The 24,255-nt window shown below is 41.8% G+C and overlaps 1 protein-coding gene across 2 annotated transcripts; it reads left to right on the top strand.

The window, feature by feature from the left end:
- The first annotated feature begins 2,846 nt into the window (after positions 1-2,846).
- On the top strand, positions 2,847-21,517 carry LOC107114863 (interferon-induced protein 44-like). 2 transcript variants are annotated; one of them, XM_015416463.1, is made up of 9 exons: positions 2,847-2,978; positions 4,239-4,347; positions 5,837-6,342; positions 6,423-6,474; positions 8,266-8,461; positions 12,621-12,770; positions 14,990-15,161; positions 16,964-17,064; positions 21,240-21,517. In XM_015416463.1, the coding sequence occupies exons 3-9, from the start codon at positions 5,844-5,846 to the stop codon at positions 21,435-21,437; spliced, it is 1,368 nt and encodes a 455-aa protein (XP_015271949.1). In that variant the 5' UTR covers positions 2,847-2,978; positions 4,239-4,347; positions 5,837-5,843; the 3' UTR covers positions 21,438-21,517. The 2 variants fall into 2 exon arrangements, with proteins under 2 accessions (XP_015271949.1, XP_015271948.1); XM_015416462.1 differs by lacking the exon at positions 4,239-4,347 and having other exon boundaries at positions 2,848-2,978.
- Positions 21,518-24,255: the final 2,738 nt, after the last annotated feature.

Here is a 24,255-nt window from a genome sequence, read left to right as displayed (position 1 = left end):
ATATTTATGGGGTGGATCTGTTGGATGGAACAGCGGTCACTGAGGGTGTGAAGGGGGAGGTATTTGTGTATTTCCTGCATTGTGCAGGGGGTTGGATTAGATGACCCTGGAGGTACCTTCCAACTCTCTGATTCTATGACTGTGAGTTGTATTAACCTGTTATGATGAACCCCTGTATCTCCCTGTCTAGCAGATTTTCCCCGTCAAATCTTCAGTTCCCCTCAGTGACTGAGTTGCCCTCCAGTAGTGTGTATAAATTCCTTGTCATAAAAGACTTAAAAAAAAATAATGTGTATTATTAAAGCTTATATACATAATCTTACTTTATATCATTGATCATTATACAGTCATTTTACCCCCCACCCATTCCTTATATCCCACCCATTTATTTGTGATCTTTTGACATTTCTCCTCCCATGTCTCTTCAGTAATTATCTGTGCAAATATATCTGATTGTAGCCATTCAAAAACATAATTATTCCATTTTTCCATTGTCCATTTGTACTTATCCCTCCATCCCAATGCTATTACAGCCATCCCGGCTAAGACCATAATTTTCTATAACTCCCGTTTATTTCTTTCCACTTTTTAATTTCCCAATATTCCCAAAATAAGCAGGTCTCTATTAATTTCTATATTAACTTGAAATAAATCAAATATAACCCTTACAATCTTTTGCCATAATTCCTTAACCGCCTTACATTCCCACCACATATGGGCGTATAGACCTACTTCTAAGCCACAATGCCAACACTTTGGGTTCAATCCTTTAATCATATGCGCTATCTGCGGCGGAGTTCTATACCATTTACATATGAATTTCCTCACCTTCTTTATCTCTATCCATTTTGATTTGATTTATACCCTTCATTATTTCTTGAATCAATTCCTGATGCATTAACCCTTCTCCCTCCCATTTATTCTGTATAATCCTTATCATCCTCTCCTTATCTCTTACTATCAGTTTATATAATGCCCCCGCTATCCCTTTCTCTTTTATTTGTCTTCCGCTTAGTATTTCATCAATTTCTGTTATCTCCCCACTTATCCCCTCTATTCTTTCAGATTTAATTAAGTCATATAGTCCTTGCACCTCTAACCAATATTGCTTTTTCTAATTTTCTTTTTCTTTAAAGTTTTCTTTAAACCCTTGTGAAATGGCACTCCCCAATGTTCCATCTAAGCTGTGGAGTGTTGTGAACAAAAATTCTACTTTGTGAGCTACTGGCATTAAAGTTGTGAGCGAGCGATTTAGCTGCTGCATACATGAGTTTGCTCTGGAGCCCTCCTTCCTGAGCAGAGACAAAAATGGGTGAGCCAGAGGCTGAAAAACAGTGAGCTAGCTCACACCAACTCATCTTAGAGGGAACACTGCTCCCCTCCCTCCCTTGATAAAATAGCCCTAGTTAGGGTTGCCAGGTTCCCCTGGCCACTTCTGAAGGATGACTCTGCTGCTCACATTGTCCGTCAATCCCCTCTTTACCCTACCCTTCCTCCAGTCTCCCTTCCCTTATATTGACCTTACAACGGCAATATCACCCAGCCTGATGAAGGGAGCTTTGGTTCTTGGAAGCTTATTCCCTGAAACTCTTGTTGGTCTCTAATCTGCTACTGGACTCAAATCTAACTGTCCCAGTATCACCAAGTAAGCGTCACGCAAAATGTAGATCTGAACATGGGTCTCCTCAATCCACACTGGTCTTCATGCCATTTGTCCATCTACTTCAGCATGGTCTGCTCTGATGCAGGTGATCTCTAGAGACTCAGACAGAGAAAGATCCTTTCCAACACCTGTTCTGTTAGACCTCTTCAGTTTAAACCTTTATCCTTTGGCACACAAAGCATGGTCCCTCTACCATCAGTCCATCAGTGTCATCATTGTCTACTCAGACTGGCAGTGGTTCTCCAGGGTTTTATGTAGAGGATTTTGCCCATGCTGTGCTTTGTTTCTGAGCCGTTATGCCTGTCTAGGAGAGGAGAGGAGAGGAGAGATTGGATCTATACCCGCCCTTCACTACCCAAAGGTGTCTCAGAGCAGCTTACAAACTCCTTCCCCTCCCCACAACAGACACCCTGTGAGGTGGGTGGAGCTGAGAGAACTCTGACACAAACTGCTCTTTCAGGAACAGCTGTGCCAGAGCTTGTGACTCACCCAAGGTCACATCACCAGGTGCAAGTGGAGGAGTGGGGAATCAAACCCGGTTCTCCCAGATTAGAGTCTGCATACTTAACCACTACACCAAACTGGCTCTCAACCCAGGCCCCCCTAAATTTCTGGAGAGCCCCTTCCTAAATCCCACATTGTTCCACCTCCATAAATAGTGACAATGGCCTATGATGTCACTGGGCTCGGTTCTTTTAAGGACCTAGCACAGCAATGTCTCTGGCCCAGCCGCCCCCCTCCCCCACCCCCCGAAATTCAAAAGTCTACCCCTTGTCTGGAGTCTGGAGATTGGTTGTAATTCCAGGTTTTAACTCCCCTGCATCTCAGGCTGAAATCCCATGCACACTTGCAGTCTTGCTTGAATGAAGAAGGAATGAAGGAAGATTTACTGCTGGGTAAACATGTACAGAAACAAAGTCCTGGATCACAAAGAGAGACATGGCGTGCAAGAGGCAGCGTTTCTTTTATGGCTAAAATACTGCCCATAAACATAAACTGAAGTCTATTATATAATCCTTTATTTTTTTTTAAGGAAAAGCAGGAAGAGAAAGTAAAAATGTGTAAAGATTCTACGGTTACAGGAAACACTTTTTGCAAAAAACAATCATTGCAGGACAATTTCTGGAAACGCGAGGGAATTTCCACTCTTTTATCTTACCCCCTCCCCTTTCCGTCCGTGTGAAACCATTTCCCCCAAATCAGGGCGATTCTGCAGCACGGAACAGGTCTTCATTTTCACTTTCGCTTCTGCCTGAAGTTACAGCTGAGGAGAGCCACAACAATCGGGCGACGGCACCGAGAAGAACAGCTCGACGTAAGTATTCTGAACTGACGCGACGCTTTGCTCGGCGCTTGTTCGGGACCCCATGTAGGATCGGAAGCGGGAAGCTTTCCTCCGCAAGTCCTGACGCTGCCCTCAGCCTCTCGCCGCATCCCAGCCTCGGAGCTATTATTTGCCCCTAGTGATTAACGTATAGGTCGAGATTAAGACGACTCACTTTCCCTTTACAATTTACGGCCAGATATAGTTACTAAAATAGGTTAGGTAGTTGTCAGTCGTTGCGGGGCTGCCTGTAAGCGATATTTAGGCTAGAACCGTACTTTTAGCTGTAGTATCTCGGAGAGGTACTGTGCTGGCTGGTGCGCATGCCTGAGGCTTTTTTTTAAAAAAAGCTCTTTATGTAAGAGAATGGTTTCCTATTCTAGGTTTCACTTTGGGTTGCTGCAATTCAGGTTCTTTATCTTTTACTAAGTGTTACCACTTGCTTGCGGCAGCAATAACGAAACCAGGGAAGGGCAGCCTAAAAATCGAACCTAATAAATAAATAATACATGAAGAGCGCACAGTTTGCAAACGGACAGCTCTAGCCTATGCATATTGCTGAAAAGTAAGACCCACCGAATTAACTGACAATTATTGTCTAAAACAGGTGGAGTCTTTCTGTTTACCTTTGCTATGTAGCTGATTTCTTAGAAACCCTGCACATTCTAGAGCTGTAAAGTTGCAGTCACAAGTTCAGTTCCCATGTTTCACCATCATGCCCAAACCTAATGCCTTCTGCTTATACTTACAACTAGGCTTTTTGGAATCAGTGTTCATGCATTATTCTGTATGCTCATGGAAATCTGCTTAAATCTGTGGATGCGGAATGTTTTAATGCTTCCAGTGTTTAATGCGGTGTTTTATCTGTTCGCACAGATAGTCTTCATGTGCTTCTCTTGATATGCAAAGCATTCACACCCACAGAGTTGGACCAGATTGCGCAGAAGTGGGGAGGGTGATTTGTACTCGCTTCTACTGACTTTTCATTTTCATTGCACCCTAGGGTTGCCAACTCTAGGTCAGATAATTCCTGGAGATTTGGGGATGAAGCCTAAAGAAGGTGGGGTTTGGAGAGTGGAGGGGTCTCAGCCAAGCATAATGCCATTGAATGCACCCTTCAAAGCATTTTCTTCAGGGGAACAGATCTCTGTCATTTGAAGATCAGTTGCAATTCTGGGAGATCTCTGAGCCCCACCCACAGGTTGGCAACCCTAGTGCAGCCCCATTCTCTATGACTTCTTGTCCACACAGGTCCCACTATCCCCAGCATACGTTCTCTGGAGGTCTTTTTCCTTTGGCACTGGCAAAAAAGTTTGTAGGCTCCAGACCACTATCTTGGCAGCTGACCAACCCTTGAATGGTATGGTATTCTTCCTTCTCTGCTAAACTCACTTCCACCAAGAGTAGACGGGCCAGGCATGTAAACAGTTTTTAAATTTAGGAGAATATTCCAGAAACTCAACAACAAGGGAGGGCTCATATAGTCAACTGAAGCCAGAACTCTTTTGTTTCATAACTAGGCAAGTTTCAGATATAGCGATCTGTATTCACCATAGGGTTATCCTCTTTTTGTATAATGTATGTGATTTTTAAAATAAATAATCAGCACCACAGTTTTTTCTCTCCGGCATCAGCTTTAATATGACACCACAGATGTCTTTCTGCAGCCTCTGCAAGAACCCTACAAGATTATAGAAAGCTGGGCTTTGATTTCTCACTGATATAATAAAGGCCAGTTTCCAAGGTTTCCTAACAAGCAGTGGTGTTGGTTGTTCAGTCGCACAGTCGAGTCCGACTCTTCGCGATCCCATGGACCAGATCATGCCAGGCCTTCCTGTCTTCTGCTGTCCTCTGAAGTTTGCTCAATTTCATGTTCGTTGCATCTATGACACTGTCTAACCATCTCATCCTTTGCCATTCCCATCTTCTTTGACCTTCAATCTTTCCCAGCATCAGGGTCTTCTCCAGTGAGTGCTCCCTTCTCATTTGGTGGCCTAAGTATTTGAGCTTCAGTTTCATTATCTGGCCTTCCAGGGAACAGTCAGGGTTGATTTCTTTCAGGCAGTGGAGCTCAGTGTAAATCAAGGGGAGAAGCTAAGCAGATACACCATAGCACAGTGCTCTGCGGCTTCCTTTGAGTTCTGTGAGACATTGAAGATCAGCTAGAATCCAGGAACTTTGGAGGGAAGTAAAATCTGGTATTGGAGGATTAACATGCACCCAAGTACATTCCTCAGCTATCTTTAGTCTTCCATTTATTTTATTACATGTTATCTCACCATTCTCTAAGGATATCTTTGAGGGTTATATATATATCCTCCCAATAACCCCTTTTATCCTTCCGAATTTGAATTTGAACCCTGGTCTCCCCTGGTTTAGCCCAAATTCTTAACTACTACACCATTTGCTTGTACATAAAAATAAAGCACAGCTGTATTGGAACATGAGCAGAATTCTCTCAGCAACCCTGACGGAGAGTAGCATGGCTTCATGCAACAGAAGTCCCTTTAAAGAATGGCAGTGTAAGGCAATGGTTAGACTGTGAAAACCACATTAAGCTCACTGACTTGTTGAGCGAATCAGTCTCTCTCATCGTAGCCTACCTTACTGGGCTGTTGTGAGGATAAACTGACGTAAGGGGAAAACCTGATCTCCTTAGAACAGAAGAATGTAACAGGCTAGGTAGTGAATACACAGAGCTGATTTGTTCACATTCCCCCAGCTATCTTTTTGATGAACATTTCAGGGATCATTTATATCAACCTGGTATGGAACTGGGTCTTCTGATTGATGTTCAGGTTGTGAGTATATAAATCCTGACAGGAATTCTTTTCAATCTCTCTTTTTAGATTCAGAATGGCTGATGTCAAATCCCGCTTGACCAAGCAGGAAGAAGTGCTGTTGCTTCGTCTCTTGGGAAGCAAGCGCACAAGCCTTCTCTATAAGGGCAGTGTTCATGGTTTCAATATTAATACTTTCCATTACATATGCAACCGACAAGGCCCAACTGTGGCTGTGGCATACAATGCAAGCGGTTACATTTTTGGAGGCTTTACTGTTCAGAGTTACAGTTCCTCTGGGGCATACCTAAATGATGACAAAGCTTCTCTCTTTCGATTGAAAGGGAAAGAGAATGAATGCTGCCCAATAAAAATCCCAGTCAAAATTGCCCAAGAGGCTGTATATGACAACAGTGAATATGGTCCTTATTTTGGAGCCGGCTCCCTTGTATTGTTGTCGGATAACAAAGCAGCCGTTGCTACAAACCAGAATGTTGCCTCCTACACGTTCAATGCTGAAGACTTACATGGGAATGACCAGGTTCTCACAGAATGTGAAGTGTATCGAGTTGAAGGTAAGCTGAAAAGGAAAGAAAATGTTTTCTTGTTGAAGTCAGGTTCTTTGTATTCTCATAATATTCTGTTTTTTTCATAGATGTTGGAGATATTATGGAGATTCCATGGAGGAAGGTTGCCTGGACAGCTGGGTAGGTTAACTGCTTTATAGCATACCTTTGGGCCAAATGAGAATCAAAAAGATTTGTGAAAGATTATTAGTGGCCCCAGATGGCTGCTTGGAAGGTTATGAAAGGGTTGTGGGGTGAGACAGTATTTGTCCTTTCCTTTTATGCCTGTTTTGTAATTTAAAACACTGGTCTGAAACTACAGTTCTGAATAAAGGAAAAGAAAGGTTCAATCACTTCTGCCCCCCCCCCCCACACACAGCTGCTTGTAGCTGTGGAGGGCAGTGTTCCCTCTAAGCTGAGTTAGTGTGAGCTAGCTCACAGTTTTTTAGCCTCCGGCTCACACATTTTTGTCTTCGCTCAGGAAGGGATGGCTCCAGAGCAAGCTAATTTATGCAGCAGCCAAATCACTGGCTCACAACGTCAATGCCAGTAGCTCACAAAGTAGACTTTTTGCTCACAAGACTCCACAGCTTAGAGGGAACATTGATGGAGGGACTACTTAGATTGTAGAAGAGGCATGAGAGGAAAGGTTTAAACTCCCTCTCATCCACTGATCCTTCACTTCCAAGCAGTCTCATAAGAACATAAGAGAAGCCAGTGTTGGAGCAGGCCAGTGGCCCATCCAGTCCAACACTGTCACACAGTGGCCAAAAATAGCAGATGCCACCTGGAGGTCCAGGGAAGGGAGTCAGGAGACTCCCCCCCGTTCCCCCCCCCCCCCCAGCACCAAGAATACAGAGCATCACTTGCCCCAGTCTCCTGGGGCTTCTTACTAGCTTTATTTGAAATATACAGAAAATCCTAACGCAGGGTCTTTCTCCTCTCATCTAGTTCAACCCTTTATTACAGCCTATGTCCATATGCTTTACAAAAACACTGGGAGGGCAGTCATTTTGGAAAATAGATAGCGGATGCCAGTAAACAGTGGTAACATACCCCCCCACATATAAACTACAGCACAGGCATAAGGCTTCTGTTGTGTTTTATGCATTTTTTTCCTCAGTAGTGTGAATTATGGTAAGGTTTGCAGCACTGGGAGTCAACAATGTGTTCCCACTGCTTTGTGGAATAGCCAACTGCTGTTTTTTCTTCTTAAAAGCATAGGAGGAGGGAGGCTTAAAAGACAACCAGGAATGCACTGGTTGATATAAACTGCAAATAGTAGCATGGGGACAGTGAGGGTCTAACTCTTCCTGTGTCATTTTCCCAAATTGACTTCCCCTTCCCCCTTTGCTGCTATTTGTATTATGAGTTGAAATATACATTTTTTCCCCTTATGGTATTATGTGTTTTCCATACAGGGCAAATGATGATCCAATTGCCAAAATATTCTGTCCCCCTGTGACCCCAATCAAAATTATTCCTTTCAGTTCCAAAGTATTCATTTTTTGCAGCTGGCATTTGCAGTTTAAAAAAATAGAGTAGATCCATCTTGGAATACCAGTTGTTGCATCTAGTTAAGCCCTAAAACAGTCTTGTTAAGGATCATGGTCTCAGATTATGTATTGTGACACAGTGGGGGGAGATAGTAAAGGTAAAGGTTTCCCTTGCTCGAAAGCCAGTCAAATCCGACTCTAGGGTTGTGGTGCTCATCTCCGTTTCAAAGCCGAAGAGCCAGCACTGTCTGAAGACGTTTCCGTGGTCATGTGGCTGGCATGACTAAACACCAAGGTACACGGAACGCTGTTACCTTCCCACCGAAGTGGTACCTATTTATCTACTTGCAATTTCTTGCTTTCAGAAATGAGTGAATGTATGTATTTACCTGTGTTGAGAGATAAATATATATACTTCTTTTACATTTTTTAACAGGGAAAGGCTAAAACTGATGGAAGAAATAAGAACTTACAAGCCTTACCTGAATAATGTGTCACAGTTTCGCGTTCTGATTCTTGGGCCAGTCGGAGCTGGCAAGTCCAGCTTTTTCAACTCTGTGAATTCTACATTTCGGAGTTATGTGACAAGCCAAGCCATAGCGGGATCAGATTCTACAAGTGTGACCATGCAGGTATGCTGATAAATTTTAAAACTACTTTTTTTGTTGATATTTCAAATATTTTTCTTTCTTTGACAATAGTACCATTTAACCCCAAATATTATCTTTTCATCATCTTGTGATGTTAATCTGTTGTCCGTACATATCTCTCAACTAACTAAAATTCAGGGTAAAAGTCTAAAGACTGTTCTGTTTCATCCTGTGCTGCAAAGATGTGATCTAATGTCTTCATCTCAGTATCATTAACAGGATATGTGAGTTCCCCTTTTAGTATATCTGCCTATTACATTTTTATCCTATCTAAGGATCTTTGGGTGCCATACATGGTTCTCTTCTCCATTTCAACATCTTAACAACCCTGTGTTAAGACTGAATGTGCCTTGCAGGGATGTTGTTCCCAGCCCCAACACCTGGAACCCTGAGCAATCTCCCTGAAACCTGGCAAAACCACCAAACCACTTTACTTAGAGTTCCAAGGTGATTCCTGCTCACACAGTAACCAAACCAGATATAATATAAAAAATGTTTTCTTTCCAAAGGTTAAAGAAACAAATCAATTAAAATTCTAGTACATTCTCTGTTTGGTCAAAGAGTGACAAAACATAACAAAGCTATCTCACTAAATAACACATAGAATAACTGCAGTGGAGATGGTAAGTCTTCTGTGAGCAATCTGATAATAGTGAGCAGAAGAATAATCCAAATTCTGGCACAACACAGCATACCAGTTTATGCCTCAGGTACAGCCATTAGGTAATGAAAGCAGAATAGAGAAAGAGATATTATCCTAAACCCCTATACTCAGTTATAGGGTTTAGCCTACAGCATCAGGTGATACTCTTCAACCAATGAGATCATTCCCCCTTAGGAATCTTCCAGAAAACACTCACACCTGCTTCTTATTTTCCACCTCCCATCCTTTTACCACAGCAGGGCCTGGTTTTCAAAAAAAACCCACCCTAATTAACATGTTTTATTACCCATCCATGGGATAGGTAATTCTCAAGCCAGGTACACCTGCTTAGCCTGACTGAGCCTTCTAATGGTGAAGTTAACCCCAGGTGAAATGAGGCGGCAGTTTCATCACAATAAGGCTGAAACAAAATGACTGAGGTCTGAGGTAACACACTTCACAGCAGTGTGAATTTGGACTCAAGTGTTACCATACTCCTGGTCTTTCCCATTTATATCCAAAGCAGCTGCCTTCCCAATCAGCATGACATCTGTTTTCTCTGGATTCAGATTCAGCTTGTTCTACCTTAGCCACCTGACGACAGCCTCAAAGTGCAGGTTCATAATTTGTAAGATCCATAATTCATGACTGTGTTTTGAATTTATTTATAAAATAATACAAATTATGGAATTATATAACTGAATTCAACTTGGTCAAGAATCCAGAAAATTATTGTTTTTATTGTAATACAAATAGGTCCATAAAACTGTGTATTTATTGAAGATCCCGTGAATTTTAGGAGGAAAGTGGGATATACTTTTAACAAATAATAAACAATTTTTTTCTCTCAGACCACTATTCTCAGCATTTTTATTACATACTTCTGGGCAAGAATATTTTTTTGTGCAAGGAAGTTGCAGAGAAGAAATTGGACTAACACCCTACCTGAACCATTGCTTTCATGGAACGTATCTGGACAACTAACTATAATCCTGTACAAAACTACTCTGCTTTCAGCCCATTCATTTCAGTGGGTTTAGACTGGATTACATAGGATTGAATTGTAAATTGCACAGACAAGAATGAAGTTCTCAAATTAACTGTCAAATTAGAAGTCACTGTTTGGATGATATTCCCCTAAGAATTCTTTACAATTAAAATGTAAAATAGTTGAACCTTAAATCCAGGATAAATAACTTATAATTAAAGTCTGTCTTCTTATCAGAAAATTGATAATTCATATAATGGCTTTGAAAAAAGGATTCTGGAGAAATCAATGAAATTATAAAGTTGTGATTTTAACTACAATGTTGGAAAAAATTTAAAGTTATAACTGAGAAACATGCAAAAGTACAAGCTTTTCTAAGAAAAATCAGCGTGGCTTCTGCAAAGGGCTTGATTTGTTTTTTAGAGTCCTTTGAATTTAGCAAATTTGAGTATAAGGGTGTCCATTACTTGGACTTTCTGACTGTTTAAAAACAAAGTTACTAACTAAAATGAGAAAGGCAGGGCAGGAAAAAAAATGACAGTCCATATGGATTTGGATATTGTGATCCTCACAATCTTGTGATCTGTCCTAGAATCAGTACTATACTGCTTATTCATATTATTGAAATGTGATTCTTTAAGAAGGTTTTTGGTGCTGACTGACTGGATCAGTTCCTTTGTTAGTTTAATTATGGCCCCAGTCACACAAGCGAGATAATCCGGGGGATGGGCCACGCACCCCAGCCATCTTAACTGTCCAGTGGCAACCACGGGTGGGTGGGGGATTGGCTGCTGGTCATTTGGGAGCCCCCTACTGGTCCTATTCCCTGGCTGCACTTGTGCTGCACTGCCTAGCTCAATGGCGAGCCGATTCAGCAGTAACGCGTTTGTGCACATGCGCAGTTCCATGTTTGCACACATACCACAGAGGCGTAAAAAAAATTCTGGTGGGAGACAAACGGGCGCCGGATGCGACGGGATACCAGCGCTTCCGCAATCGGACACCTGCCCCCGCGTTTTTTGGATAATACTGCACTTTCCCAGGTATCTTTTTACTCCGCATCTTTGGTGGGGCGATACGGGTTGCCAATGGGTGCGGCACACTTGCCAAATGTTCCCGTGTGATCGCACCCGGCATTCGTCCCTATCACGTGGATAGTTCTGTATGTGCCCGGGACCTATGTTAGTTTAACCCAACACTGACAGGAAGTCAAGTGTTTTATTGTTTTTATTTTTATATATGTTATACACCATTTGGAGTGCTGTTTTGGTAACAAAAATATGGTTCTATGCTATGAATAACAGAAAATAGCTGGACACAGGTGAACATAGAGGGGGGCAGGTATTTAAATGAGACGAAACAGACTGTGAAAATCTCCTGAAAGGTGTCTCCAAATTGAGCAAATAGCAATAAAATAGTAGGCAATGTTGTAAACACATCAGTACAAAGTGATGTATAGTAAGACAAAAAAAACCATACATGAAAATCTAGGTAGGCTAAATGAATTTGTCACATTCCAGTTGTAGAGAACTGTTACAAAGTTAGCAGGTTATTATGACTCGTGTGAAGAGATGTAAAATTTCTAGGTATTTTGAAGCCATCCCCTTTTGGAAATCTGGGCAAATAAATGCTTTCCAATCAAACCTAAAACCATTCTGCTGCTTTAAAAACATAAAATGCCATTTATATCTTAGTTAACATATAACATTGTATTGATTGGTATATTTATGGAATTTAAAAGTATAAATGCCTTTATTTTCTACAAGCAAAATGGCAAATATACATACATGATACTAAAGCTCGAGAGAGCAGCAAACTGTTGAATCCTATGCTATCTTTGCACATTTCACTCAAAAGCATTTAATCCATTACAAAAGAAAAAAAAGGAAAGACTTCATAAGGGTTTTTTTCCCCAGTGCTCCCTGACAAAAATGGGGCAGGAGAAGACTTTCATGCATTCCTAAGGGGGGGAAATATTTCATAGGAGTTTTTTTTCCAGTGTTTCCCAAAATTCCCAATATTTTCTTTTGAAGATTGAAAAAAGTCCATAGAAACCCCAGTCCCCCCTCTGAAATTTACCCTCCCACCCAGCAAATCTGGACTTAATTCTAAGTAAGCATATTGAACAGTTTTATTAGCTGGTGTCTGCCTTAGCTGCTGTGATGTATTACAAATTCACAAGAATTGTTGGAATCGGTGATAAATGTCATTTTTATATATATATACACACCAAAGAAGATAAGTGGATATTTATTTGTTTTCATTTATATTCTGCCTTTTTCACTGAGACGACACTTACATTAGGACTATTCAGTCAATCAGTATGGCAGTTACAAAATATAATAACATTTGAGTGATAACGTTTGAGTCTAACAGCAAAGATTCATAGTAAAACAACAGGGATCTGGGATTGCAGTAGAGCTGGGATTGAAGAACTGGAGGGGAAAAAAAACATATTATCCCTAATGTAATGTATACCATGTCACTTCAATTTCCCCCCCAAACTATAGTATAGGACATATGAAGTTAAAAATGGAAGGGATGGAAATCTGCCCATTGTTTTCTGTGACACCATGGGACTAGAAGAAAAACAAGGAGCTGGTCTGGAAATTGAGGAGGTGCCCAACATATTAAAAGGACATGTTCCCGATAGGTATCAGGTATGATCTAACATTTAACATTTTGTACTTTATTTCAAACAAAGAGATTTGTTTAGGACTTTTTGTTTTATATTTGTAATTTATGTATTCTTAATTAATGTGATTCACCGTGTGTTCTCACTACAGCCACATCCTGTAGCTTCTAGAGGGGGTCTTCAGAGTAAGGACTGTTTTACACATGATGGCTCCTTGGAAGCACAGTTGGATAGAGGAGGTTCCGTTTGGCAGTGTGCTTTTGGGAAGTGGGTTACCATGTGGTTACAGCAATTTCCTTCCACACCATTAGCTTGTCTCTTTTTATGTGGCTTCCACTCATCTGGTGAAAGTTATTGGAACCACATGGAAAGCTCCTCTCACAAAGAGGTTGCCATGCTGAGGAGCCTGCCCTTGGGTGCATTTTCAAGTTTCAACCTGCCAGTGATTTCCTGTGCGAGCCATACCTCAGTAGTATACCTCAATTCCAGCCTGTAGCATTTTGATGTTCGATGTAGTGTGTTTCATTGATGTCTTCCATGCATGGTTCTTGGGCCCTTGCAAGATATGTTGGAATGTACACACATAAATTTGATAGTTGGATAACAATTATTAGCAAGACTATTATAGGTTGTTCTTGGGCTTGTGGCTAGCTTAGCAAATTTGAATTTAAAAAGTATAAAATTCTCACACAACTAAATGTGCAAAGAAGTAGCTAGATATATGGGTGCGTGCAAAAAATATGCTAAGACAAATATCTTTTAAAGGAAATTGCAAAATAGATGGACTTCTCTTAGATTTTTAAAGAACCAAGATGTTAAAATGTGGAGAGGCAGAACTACAAGAACCATAATGGAGGAATTCTGAAATAATATTCCATCACCAGAAAAATACTGTGTTCTTACCAGAACATTGATCAAAATATCTTTGCTAGCATTTAAGTGGGACACAAGTTTGATAGGGCACATAATACACCATCTCATAGATTGTTATTCTGCCCTTATACCAAGGAGCAGGATGGTATACATATTTCTCCATTTTATCCTCACAACAACTCTGTGATGTGGAATACTACTACTAATAATAATATCTTGACTTTGTAAGGCAAAGGATGAAACAGTCATCCATATAGTTAATGCCTGCAGTAAAATTGCTCAAACTGACTATAAAGGACATCACAGTAGAGTCGCAGCTATGATGCACTAGAGTCTTCACAAGACGTATGGCTTACCATCAGCCAGAAATTCATGGGGGCACAAACCAGACAAGATCATGGAGAATCGGGAAACAAAGATTCTTTGGGGCTTCCGATTACAAACAGATAAATGCCTGGAGCATAACACCTCTGATAGTACATTGACATTGCAATCCCAGAAGACAGCAGAATAGAAAAGAAAGAACAGGAGAAGATCATGAAATACTAATACCTATGAATAGAGTTAGAGCACTTCTGGGAGAAGAAGGTTGCCATCATACTAGTTGTCATTGGAGCCCAGCTATATGATGGAGCAGATAAGATGTTATTTTAAGGAGAATAGAGGGACTGTCCCAACTAATACCTTGTGGGATGCTGCGATAAGGGGGGGGGGTTGTCATTGGAGCCCTTGGAGCAGTGCCTAGAAGTCTCAAGAAACACCTGGACCCTCTGGACACTGAGCAAATGACCCTAGCTCATCTCTGAAGACAGTGTTGCTTGGAACAGCAAGAATACTGTGAAGATACTTTTGCAATTCCCAAGAACTTGGTTAGAAGTCAAACTGCAGAACACCTTCTACCAGTTAAATATCTGACTGTGACAATTCATCATCATCATCATCATCATCATCATCATCATCATCATCTTTAACAACAACAATAAAAACAATATTTTTATGCTGCCTTTCCACCAGATCATGGTCCACAAGTTAGACTGAGAGAGAGTGACTGGTCTGAGGCCACCCAGGCAGCTTCATGGAAGAGTGTGGATGGTCTTCCGGATCCTAGTCCCAACTCTTTAGCAGACTTGTCCCATAAATAGCCTTTGGATGTGTGCTGTCAGAGGAAGATGATGAGTGTAGCCCACCGTTGCAGTTTGTAGAGGTCAATCACTAAGGGACTAATCTGTCATTTCACATGCTTCATGAAAGGAGTTTCACGTTGATAACAAGTAAATGTTTTATGGTAGTAGAGACTTCTTTAACTGTCTGTTTTTATTCACTTTATTGTGGACTTTTATAATGATTGTTATTGCTGGGTTTCCTTCTCAGTTCAATCCATCCTCCATTATGCACCCAAATGCACCTGGCTACATCAGGAACCCAACTCTAAAGGACCAGATTCATTGTGTTGCATTTATTATTGATGGGTCAAAAGTTGAGATCCTACCTGAAAATCTAGCAGCAAAGCTGAGAGAAATTCGACGGAAAGCAAATCTACTTGGTTAGTTTTGTTTATTTCTGTCTCAAATAGCCTGATCCATAAATGTTTCTACAAACCAATATTCCAGAACTGACAAATGAAAGGCATAGTCATTAAAATGTTACCAAATCTCCAGCACCTCTCAAACAGAAGGCCCTTCATCTGTATCAGAATGCTATCAATCTATTGTGTGAGCTGACAGGTTCTTGCTGAACATCTTGGGTTGAAATTCCACATTTTTAATACTCCCACGAGCCATGAACTGCTTAGCCAGAATTAGACGATTAGAGGGTTTTTATTCCACATCACTAACATAGGAGCATACAAAGCAAGCATACAAATGATCCAACTAGCTCAGTATTGCCTACCCGGAATAACAAGAGAATCGTACTAAGGTTCCATCTAGTTCAGCAGCCTGTTCCACAGAGCCCAGCATGATGCACTAGAAGGCCTAGAAGCAGAGACAGAAAGGTTCCCTCTGTCTGTCTCCAGTAACTGGTACTGAGAGGTGTCATATGTATGACTGTGGGTGTGCCATTTAGCCATCATGGCTACAAACTACTGATGGAACTTTCCTGCACGATTTTGGCTTTTAAAGCTGTAATGGGCTGTGAGTTCTACAAGTGAATTGTGCATTGCATAAGAGGTATTTTGTTTTGTCTGTTCTGAATCTGCTCCCCAAAAGACTTCATTAGGCACCTAATAGTTCTACTATTTGAGGAAAGAAAGAAGTTCTGTGTACCCACTTTTGACATATTGTGCAAAAGTTTTATAAACTAACACAGTGACTCTCAGGGTCTCAGACATCTCCTGTTACTAGTTATCCTTTAACTGGACATGTCAGGGATTGAACCTGAGGTTTGGTGTAGTGGTTAAGTGCACAGACTCTAATCTGGGAGAACCGGGTTTGATTCCCCACTCCTCCACTTGCAGCTGCTGAATGACCTTGGGCAAACCGTTGTTCTGTTGGAGCTGTTCTTGAAAGAGATCTCTCAGCCCCGCCTACCTTACAGGGTGTCTGTTGTGGGGAGGGGAAGGAAAAGGAGTTTGTAAGTCACTCTGAGACTCCCGCATGAAGGGTGGGGTATAAATCCAATATCATCATCTTCTTCTTCTTCTTCGCATGTACTCTGCCACTGACCCATTTGTATTTTTTACCTAACCCATACTGTGGCCAAACAATGGAAAACATTTTAGGAAGCTGTTTCTACATCCATTAAATGGCCATCCTATTAAAAAATGCAAATAGCCCCAAAGGTACCAAATATGAATAAGTCAAGAATCAGATTTTAATCTCATGTGGTCTGTGTTGTCTGATGATTTAACCCTTTTTTTCATCATCAGTTCCCCAATGATACCCCTTCTCTTCTTCCTTTCTGGGGCAGTCGCAAATAGCAGCTTTGGAGGAAAAATGACCAGAAAAAATTATTTGGAAATGTTGGAGTTCTTCCTCCACATCAATTAGAATTTAAGAAGGTTACTTTCTTAGATAATTTCTTTTCTACATTTGTTGTCAAAGTCAACTCAGGATGTTTTCTGTTTTTGGCTCTAACTGCAGACTTTGCAAGAAAGGGCCAGATGAACCAAGACACACTCATCCTCAAGGCTTGTTCATTCACCTTCTTTACTGCACAAGGAAACAGGCTTTGCGGTCTAATCTGCTGTGATGTAGTTAACCTGGTTCTTCTCAAGTGATTTTTTTAAAAAACTGGCTTCTTTTGTTGATTGCTAAGCAAAAATGTGAAACCCTTTCATATCACAAGAGCTTGAAAGTTAGTTGATGATGATATAAACTCTTTTCATAACTCACTGTCTTGCTACAGATGTACCACAGTTGGTTATATTAACTAAAGTGGATGAAATCTGCAGTTTTCTCGAGGAAGATATTTCATATGTGTACAAAAGCAAACCGGTTGAGAAGCAGGTAAGATGTGGTTCTGGATATTAGCTTGTTAGTCTTAAATGGGCATAATCACTTAAACTGTAATAATAGCTGCATTGAGTATGCTTACTTATACACTCATTCTCAGGACCAAATGAAATAAATCCTAATAAGAGCCCTGTCCTTGAGGGCTGCCTGTTGGAGGAATGAACTCACAAACTCAGTGCTGTGTTCTTTTCTGAATTCAGCAGTAATTCTGGGTCTCCTAACTGGAAGATGCAGATACACTGTTTTGGGATGAGACGTGACTTAAACTGCTCCTTTGGATTTAACAAGTTTCTTACATTGAAAGCCTCCAGTGCTGAAAACAGTGTTTTGTGTACACTGTTCTGTGTGAGGACTGCATATGTGTGATGGCAAGCTGTAGCCATTTAGGGCCAAACTAAACTTGATAAAAGAGACCCACACTTAGGATCTTTCACAATCAGGGGTCATTTTGTAGAAAAAGAGGTGCAGGAGCTCATTAGCATAACTTATATGCCACACCCCCTGACATCACCGGGAGTGTGTCAGAAGGCAACACCCACCGCTCAGGCTCCACTGGACTGTTTTGGATTTGCTAGCTATTGGGGGGGGGGACACGCAGATCTGCCCTCACAGGGGAGGGAGAGCTTGTACCTGAAGATGGGGGGGGGGGCTCTGCAACTTACCTGGCTGCTTTTTGCTCCTTGTGGCCCGGGGCTGGGAGCAGGGGGCGGGGCTTGTTGCATGTGCCCGCCCCCTGGGCCCTTTACTGCTGGAGCTCCGCTCCTATGCGTGTAGATTGCTGGCACTCCAACATGACATTTGCATGGGTTATGGTTGTCTAGAATGCTAACATTGATGAGTGGCTGAAAGATGCAACCTGTGAAAGATACACAGGTAAGTTCTCACCCATTGATGTCATGTTTAAATTGGACTCAGCAGTGAACAGAATATGAATGGTGCTTTCCACTTAACCTCAAGTAGAAAATGGGGAGAAAAGCTGAGTGGAATGTAAGTGAAGAGAACATTCTATTCATAATATTATCTGGATAGTTTGCACTTTTTGGGGGGGGGAAGGGAAAAGAGAAGATACTGTTAAAAATCAGGAATAAGCATATCTATAGTAGTGAATATATAAACAGGATTAAATGAAGTAGCTAGGGGAACAGAACAATGAAGTACGTGGACAGAATTAAAAATGGTAGCAGGCCAGCTTAGACAAACATGGGAACAGATTTGGATACTGGGAAAGTGACGATTTCATGATGCACAATTTAAAAATGGATGAAAAAAAGGGGAAATTGCCCACAACCAAGCAAGACAGAAAATGAAACGAAAGCTGAGGAAGAGTTAAGATAAATAAACAATGGAATTTGATAATATAACGGACTGATTTGCAAACTACAGGCTCAAAAAACAAAGTACAATATGCTTTACAATATCACAATAATTAACATTGATTTTTAAATAAATATTTTGTATAGATATTGATATTAAAACCATGCTGAAAACAAACATGTTTCGACAGAAAGGTGATGCTAGGATGTTACACAAATACACAGTTTGAAACATCAGCATCATGTGATGACAAAAAAAAAAGATTATTACAATTAAATACCATGTAGGCAAACCAGCTGAAAATTAACAAATATTTTAAACTAGTGTGCTACCCATACTTCGCTACAGTATTTAAGTTCCATAAATCCAGTTATCATACTGGTGATGTGAAATTTGAAATGTGAACTTTGTTGTAGGAATTCTAACAGAAAATATTGTAGTGTAAGAAATTAAGTGAGACATAACGTACTTTTTCTCTCTCTACTGAAGGACCTCTCTCTAGACCACATTGGTGGTTCTGCCCTCAGGTGCTAGGATCACCAGGCTGCTTGATGAGTGCACTCTGGAGCAGGCCACATAGAGCTGTCCATTTAAGAAGCAGTAATCTGTTAAGTCAGCTCCTGCTACCTTCCACGAAAGTGATGGCCTCTCTACTTGTGTTCCTGGATTGTTTGCTCATATGGAGACTGTGTTGTTCTGAGCACCACAGGGTGATGTTGCTGGTACTTGGCCTGTGCAGCTCAGTGCACTGCAGGAGTAATATGTGCAAATGTCTTTGCTGCATTCCTGAGTTGCCTCCTCCTTGTAGCATTGGTGTATCTGGCTCGATGTTTGCCAGGAGCTTTCTTCGGGGAAGTAAGAGGCCAGAGGTGTGAGGGGGAGTTGGTGCGAGGTTGTGGTGATGTGGTGGACATTTCTTCAGGTTCATGAGGGAGGCACGAATTGAAATGGCTCCTAGAAATGTCCTTTACTATCTTCCCATAAACATTCATACCCTGGCCCTGCTCCTACACCTGACAGACACTGGCCTGTCTGGTATTGGTGGGGATTGTATTTAAAGGCATCAGGGAGGCTGGGCCAGCAGCAGTGCTAAGGCAATACTGCTGAGCAAAGCTCCCCGGCAGCTCTAAGCATCCCACCTCCTTGTAACTGTTGAGGGTTTTTTTACCTCAGAACACTGAGCTCTGCAACTGACCAATCACAGAGTGACGGGTGCAGAGAGGCAGCTGCCTGGAAGCCGCATAAGAATCAATGGGGCAGCAATTTCCCCCCCCCTTTTGACCCACTTAGGGGTCGAATTTCTAAAAATCCCTTCTTAGCAAGCACCTATGCCACGGTAGGAGCACTCTCCTTGAATTTGGTGTCTCTAGGTCCAGCGGTTTGGCCTGAGCATTGGTTTTATGGTGAGGGGACTTTCTTTTCTATATACATAAAAGAAAGTCCCCTCACCCTAAAATCATTGCCCAGGCCAAACCGTGGGACCTAGAAATACCAAATTTGGAGAGGGCGCTCCTACCATGGTGTAGATGGTTAGTCAGAAGGGATTTTTAGAAATTTGACCCCAATGGGTAAAATGTGCTCTTCCATTGATTCCTATGTGGCTGCCAGGCTTCTGTCTCCTTGCACCCCCCACTCTCTGATTGGTCAGCTGCAGAGCTCAGTGTTCTGAGGTTAAAAAAAACTTAGTTACAGGGGACTGAAGAGAGCTAATGACAGTTGAGGAAACCAGGAGTGGCCAACTGTCTGTGAGGTGAAGCAAAGCTGCTGGCCCAGCCTCTCTGATGGCTTCAAACATGTTCCTCCCTCCTGACAGTTGTCTGTCAGGTGCAGCAGCAGTTGCAGGGTGCTTAAAGCCACGAGGGAGTTACCGCCCCAGCAGTAATACCTTAGTGATCCTTCCAGCCCCACCTCCACAGTAGCTTCTAATACTTCTCCCCCTCCTATACTAGACAGGCAGCTGCCTGTCAGGTGTAGGAGAGGAGGTGGGATGCTTACAGCTGCCAGGGAGGTTTGCTCAGCAGCATTGCCTTAGCCCTGCTGTTGTCCCAGCCTCCCTGATGCCTTTAAACATGATCCTCCCCACACCAGACAGGCGGGTGTCTGTCAGATGTAGGAGCAGGACCAGGGTACTTTAATCCATCAGGGACGCTGCCCCAGCAGGATCACCTTAGTGATGCTGCTGGCCCAGCCTCTCTGATGTCTTCCAACACACTCCCCCCACGTCCTACACCTAACAGGCAGTTGTCTGTCAGGTGCAGCAGTAGTTGCAGGGTGCTTAAAGCAATGAGGGAGCCCGCCACAGCAGTCTACAGAGAGGTCCTTCAGTAGAGGGGGGGAAAGTGCGTATGTCTCACTTCATTTTTTACACTACAATCATCTCTATTAGAATTCCTACAACAAATGTTACATTTAAAACTTTACATCATCAGTATTATAACTGGATTTATGGAAGTTAAATACCGTAGTGAAGCATGGGTATCAGGCTAGTATATAAATAGATGAATAGATGAGTTTGGAATGTAATAACAAAAAGATAGGAGACAAACACAGATTTATGGTTCTGCATCAGGCATTTCTAATAAATGTGCTTAAACTATTTCCAAACATCTTTTAATTTCTGAATCTATGGCAGAAAGTACCTGCTCTTTTAATATGAAATATGCGAAAATAATAGGGATCCAGTTTGTGAAGCAAGAAGCAGATTAGTGCCCATACAAAAGTTACAAACAGCCTTACTATAGCCCAGTTCTGGCAGCAATTGCACGTTGCCATGGTTTTCTTTGGTTTTCCTTGGGAAACAATAATGCAAGAAAACAGACAGGGAAATAACAAGCCATATTTTGTTTTCTACACAGATGCAGTTAACAGCAGAAAGACTCGGGATTCCTCTGTCTCAGATAGTGCCTGTTAAAAATTATTCCTCAGAACTGGACATTAAGTTTGATGTTGATATCCTCATTCTGATGGCAGTGAGGCAAATGCTGCGCTTAGCTGAAAGCTTCCTTGATAATGTCCCTGTGGACCACTCTTCTGATTCAGAATTGTACAAGTGACCATATTTCTGTTTTAAATGTCTTCAAGTTGATTCTACTTGAGAGCAGATGCTGCTCTACTCATTTTATAGAACTACTTAGTCCACATTTCATTTCATTACATTCAAAGTTAATTGTGGTTTCTCATGAAAATATGTTTAAAAATGTAAAGCAGTATTAAATATAATTGTATCATTCAGAATTTTACCTCTTTTATTTCTCCCATGAGGAGCAATGTTGTCTGCAAATATTTTTGGGTTCTTCCAAGTTACAATTTGCTAAAATGACTTACTAGAATTATTTTTTGTGAATCTTTTCAATTTGCTACACTACAGCAGGAATAGCTCATGTATTCTCAGGTTATTGGGGTGCTCACATTTTCACAGACAGCCTAGGACACAGAAGTGTATTGTGCCACATGAACAGAGTCCCTAATGGATGGGAAGACATCCTAACAATGGGTGCCATTGAGCAGTAACTGCTTGGGAAGAAAAAATGACATATGATGAGGCATATTGTTTCATATGTTTTATGTAACACACATATGAGATACATCAGTGTCTCTTAAAATATTGGTTGGGCCCCCCATGTGAAGAAGTCTGGATATGTAGCTTCATGGAGGAATAGGATCATATCCTCCATTGTGTATTTGGCCCACCCTTTCTCCAAGAACCTTAGAATTATATACATGGTCCTTCCTTTATTTTATCCTCATAATAACCCTATAAGAGAGTGATTGGCCTAAGGTCACCCAGTGAAACTTTTCATTGCCAAATAATGGCCTCCCCAGGCCATAATCTAATCACTGAACTACACCAGTTGGGTAGGTGTGTGGATTGAATACCCCACAAGAGAGGGACAATTTCAGTGAGCCACAACAGGTTTGTGTGATAATTATTGCATCCTTATTTGAAGGAAGTAAACTATGGAAGCACAATGGCTTTGTTTTCCTCTACATGGTTTTGAGAACAAGGTCTGAGAGATCTCATTCCATTCCTCATCTAATGCCTCTCAGGATCGGAATTAGTACCCATCTTACTGACCCTTATAAGCAGCAGTAAGCATGCACATAATTTCTTGCAAAGTTTTATTAATTTTTACCTGTAAATGTGGTTGATACTAGGTTGGGGAAAATCCAGCGTTTGAGTAAGTTTAGAAGGGAAGGGAAGGTTTCTGAAGTTTTAAAAACTCTGTTGAAATCTACAGAGAGAATTTACTGTAGGTAGATTAACTGTTTCTTCACTTGAAAACATGTTTTGTTTTGCTTTTTTCAAGTAAAATTGGAACAAAACTGGAAATCTTTAGTAATCTGGCCCCACAGGAGGCAGCCAATGGCGTGCATCCTGAGGGCCGCCTTTGCCTCCTTGTGAGGAGGAAGAAGGAGAGGCTGCAGTGCAGCCTTAACTCCAAAAGGGGGAGCAGAGCTGGTGCTTTTTAAAGGCTCTACCCCCTGCAGTTCTCGCCTCATGCTCAGAGAATGAGCATCTTGAGCAATAAGGCTGATCTCTGGTGGCCACACCTACTTCTCTGAGGGCTGATTCCAGATTACCGTGTTAGCAGCAGGAAAGTCGACAGGGGTGCAGCGGCAGCAGCAGCCGCATGACCTGGCAGTTACACTGGAGTTCCAATCGTGTGTTAGCCGAACTGCTCATCTATGCAGTGGCTAGACTAAATTGAATGGGTTCTGGTCTATGTATACAGAAATCGGACCTCAACCTGAGGATCCTACCCAAAGAGACAATGTGACAAGGCTGTTGTAGTAAAATCAGTTGTTCTCTTTACTGAATAATAGTTGGTTTCACATACATACAAAAAAACAATCACACACTCAAACGTACAAGGTTCCTTTAGAAATATAGGAATGGAAAATAATCACTTCTACACTAGAATGAATGGGGAATGGGAGCAGCAAATACTTATCTGATACAGAGCTCGACCTTCACAATGAAGAATAAAGGAACAAGAAGTTCTAACTAAGGGAATCCTACTACACACAGTTGGAACCTGCCAACACGTGTGGGCTTCTTGGCTGCAGTCCAAGAAAGCACGTAAGAATTACCTATAGCAGAGCTTGAATTGCAGAGTTGAGGTAGAAGATGGCTAGCCGGGTTCAAACTGTTGAACCCTGCTTTTATAAACTATTTCAGGAGGCTGGCATCTATACCATCCTCCCACTTGTGGCCCATCCCATGACCTGACTCTATAGGTTACTAGGAGATGACGTCTCTACCTAGAGGGAAGGGGCAATATTGAAATCTAAACCTTTAACTCAGGGGATGCATCTGGACAGGGTATGAAGATGGTACCAAGGCAACCTTTGATGTGCAGAGCGATGTAGCTTGGTCTCCTGCCGTAAAACGACCATTCAACAGGAAACTCAATTTGGATGCAAACCAGATACTAAGGGTTACGTGTCTCCTTCTAGTTTATGCATGGTGGCTGAAGCCATAAAAGTTGTCGTTTGTGCTGACCCACGATGGTGGTGTCTTCTTCCTAAGGCTGTGTGTGTGTGTGTGTGTGTACAAAATCATTAGCATGAACGTGCAGACAGCATAGCAGTTCTCATTTGAAACAGTCACATCAAGCACAGCACACAGCTTTCCCAAACCCATAGGTACTTGCCGATACAGTCCATGTGTGTGTGTGTATCAGCAAACACAGATAAGGCAAATATATGCACATTCCTCAACACATGTTTGCTGAGGCATGGGACCATCGGGCCATTGAGCGTTGTCTGTGGCCACGGAGGCACTGTGTCGGGCCGCATGGGTGGCCAGAGCATTGGGGGCAGCCTGATCCTCTCGGCGGCGACTACATTGGAAGTGGCAGCAGGGCCCCA

The sequence above is a fragment of the Gekko japonicus genome, unplaced genomic scaffold (genome assembly GCF_001447785.1).
Source record: "Gekko japonicus isolate JY-2015 unplaced genomic scaffold, Gekko_japonicus_V1.1 scaffold2149, whole genome shotgun sequence".
Taxonomy (NCBI): domain Eukaryota; kingdom Metazoa; phylum Chordata; class Lepidosauria; order Squamata; family Gekkonidae; genus Gekko; species Gekko japonicus.
Note: the sequence above shows the minus strand (reverse complement) of the source record. Positions and strands in the feature narration are given on the sequence as shown.

Excerpts from the sequence above, each read along its gene's own strand:
- LOC107114863 (XM_015416463.1), top strand. The coding sequence starts at position 5,844 with ATGGCTGATGTCAAATCCCGCTTGACCAAGCAGGAAGAAGTGCTGTTG. Across the intron at positions 8,462-12,620 it reads CTACAAGTGTGACCATGCAG|TATAGGACATATGAAGTTAA; the intron begins GTATGCTGATAA and ends CCCAAACTATAG. Across the intron at positions 12,771-14,989 it reads ATGTTCCCGATAGGTATCAG|TTCAATCCATCCTCCATTAT; the intron begins GTATGATCTAAC and ends TTTCCTTCTCAG.